This window comes from Lottia gigantea (genome assembly GCF_000327385.1).
Source record: "Lottia gigantea unplaced genomic scaffold LOTGIsca_70, whole genome shotgun sequence".
Classification (NCBI taxonomy): domain Eukaryota; kingdom Metazoa; phylum Mollusca; class Gastropoda; family Lottiidae; genus Lottia; species Lottia gigantea.
Window position 1 is genome coordinate 433446 of NW_008710371.1, and position 1885 is coordinate 435330.

The following is a 1885-nucleotide window of genomic DNA, read 5'->3' on the forward strand; positions in this document are numbered from 1 at the left end:
ATGTGGACATATGTTACTATGGCTAGCCACCACTCTGTAGCTTATATAGCTGACAATGGACCACATGCCTAATAATTCTTATGCGAATCAGCAGATTGCTATCAAGTACATTAGTGGCCATGTGGACATATGTTACTATGGCTAGCAATCAATCTGTAGTTTATAAAGGTGATAACAGACCACATGCTGGATTGCATTACCAGACAGGAACAGTTAATTAAATTAGCAACACCACTTACAATCTGCTGGGATGATTAATAAAGTTCACAGATACAGTGTGGAAGTCATTAATACCAAGAGCTATAAATAGAAACTAAAATCTATTTAAAGAGTGATGCCCCTTCCATAGCAGTAATTAAAGTTTATTGCCTCGAGCTTGTAAATGAATATCGTTATTACATTATTTTGTTAGTTTTTTAGTTGCCTCAGTTTTTATACTGAAAACTTCTGGTTATTATGTGGTTGACAGCTTTTAACTTTCTTAAAGTTGGATTGGAAGTAGTGGAAACACATGGATGTCCCTTTTTAAACTGTACAGTACACTACAGCTATAAGGGTACCCCACTTTAAACTGTATTCTAACACTACACCTATAAGGGTACCCCACTTTAAACAGTATTCTAACACTAGAGCTATAAGGATAGCCATCTTTAAACAGTATTCTAACACTAGAGCTATAAGGATACCCCACTTTAAACAGTCTTCTAACACTAGAGCTATAAGGGTAGCCATCTTTAAACAGTATTCTAACACTACACCTATAAGGGTACCCCTCTTTAAACAGTATTCTAACACTAGAGCAATAAGGGTGCCCCACTTTAAACTGTATTCTAACACTACAGCTATAAGGGTACCCCTCTTTAATCTATATTCTAACACTACAGCTATAAGGGTACCCCACTTTAAACTGTATTCTGACACTACACCTATAAGGGTACCCCACTTTAAACTGTATTCTGACACTACACCTATAAGGGTACCCGACTTTAAACTGTATTCTAACACTACACCTATAAGGGAACCCCACTTTAAACAGTATTCTAACACTACAACTATAAGGGTACCCCACTTTAAACAGTATTCTGACATCACTATTACACTATAGTAGAGATAGTTACGGCTATCTACAGAACAACACAATATATTATATGTAACAGTGTAGAAACTCTCCTATCTCATAGTGTTATATTACTGTAGATTTTACACTGAATTGTGGCAGACCAAGTGGAAATATCTCTTACTTAATGAAATACAATGTTGATAACATGAAAGGATTTTGATAACTTTGAAGTGTGTGTATATGTGTTTATTTATATTGTGAGTTTTAATTCATAACATTAAGGATTTTGATAACTTTAAAATCAGCATGTGTTATTTATATTCAAGTGAAGGAAAAAAGAATTGATTTAATAAGAAAAAAAGGATTTTGATAACTTTGAAGTGTGTATATGTGTTTATTTATATTGTGAGTTTTAATTTTGATAACTTTGAAATCAGTATGTGTTTACTTATACATGTGAAGTGAGGTTTTCATTCATATCATCAAGGAATTTGATAACTTTGAAATCAGTTTGTGTTTTGATTGAAATGATAAGTTATTAAGGAGTTTGATAACTTTGAAGTGTGTGTATATGTGTTTACTTATATTGAAGTGAAGTTTTAATATTGATAATATTAAGTATTTTGATAACTTTAATATCAGTATGTGTTTACTTATATTGAAGTGAAAAATATGATAGTTGAAGTCCCAACATTTAGGATTTTGATAACTTTGAAGTCAGTATATGTTTACTTATATTGAAGTGAAAAATATCAAGGATTTTGATAACTTTAAAATCAGTATGTGTTTACTGAGGTGAAGGAAAAAAAATTGTAATAAGANAAG

General features: G+C 31.8%; 1 protein-coding gene across 1 annotated transcript in view; it reads left to right on the forward strand.

The window, feature by feature from the left end:
• Positions 1-742: 742 nt before the first annotated feature.
• LOTGIDRAFT_130593 (hypothetical protein) overlaps positions 743-1885 on the forward strand; it is a gene marked incomplete at both ends in the record, with an annotated part of 3361 nt that continues 2218 nt past the window's right edge. Inside the window, one exon of the mRNA XM_009065744.1 lies at positions 743-1060. Within this exon, the coding sequence (XP_009063992.1) occupies positions 743-1060 (318 nt within the window). The remainder of the gene's footprint in view (positions 1061-1885) is intronic.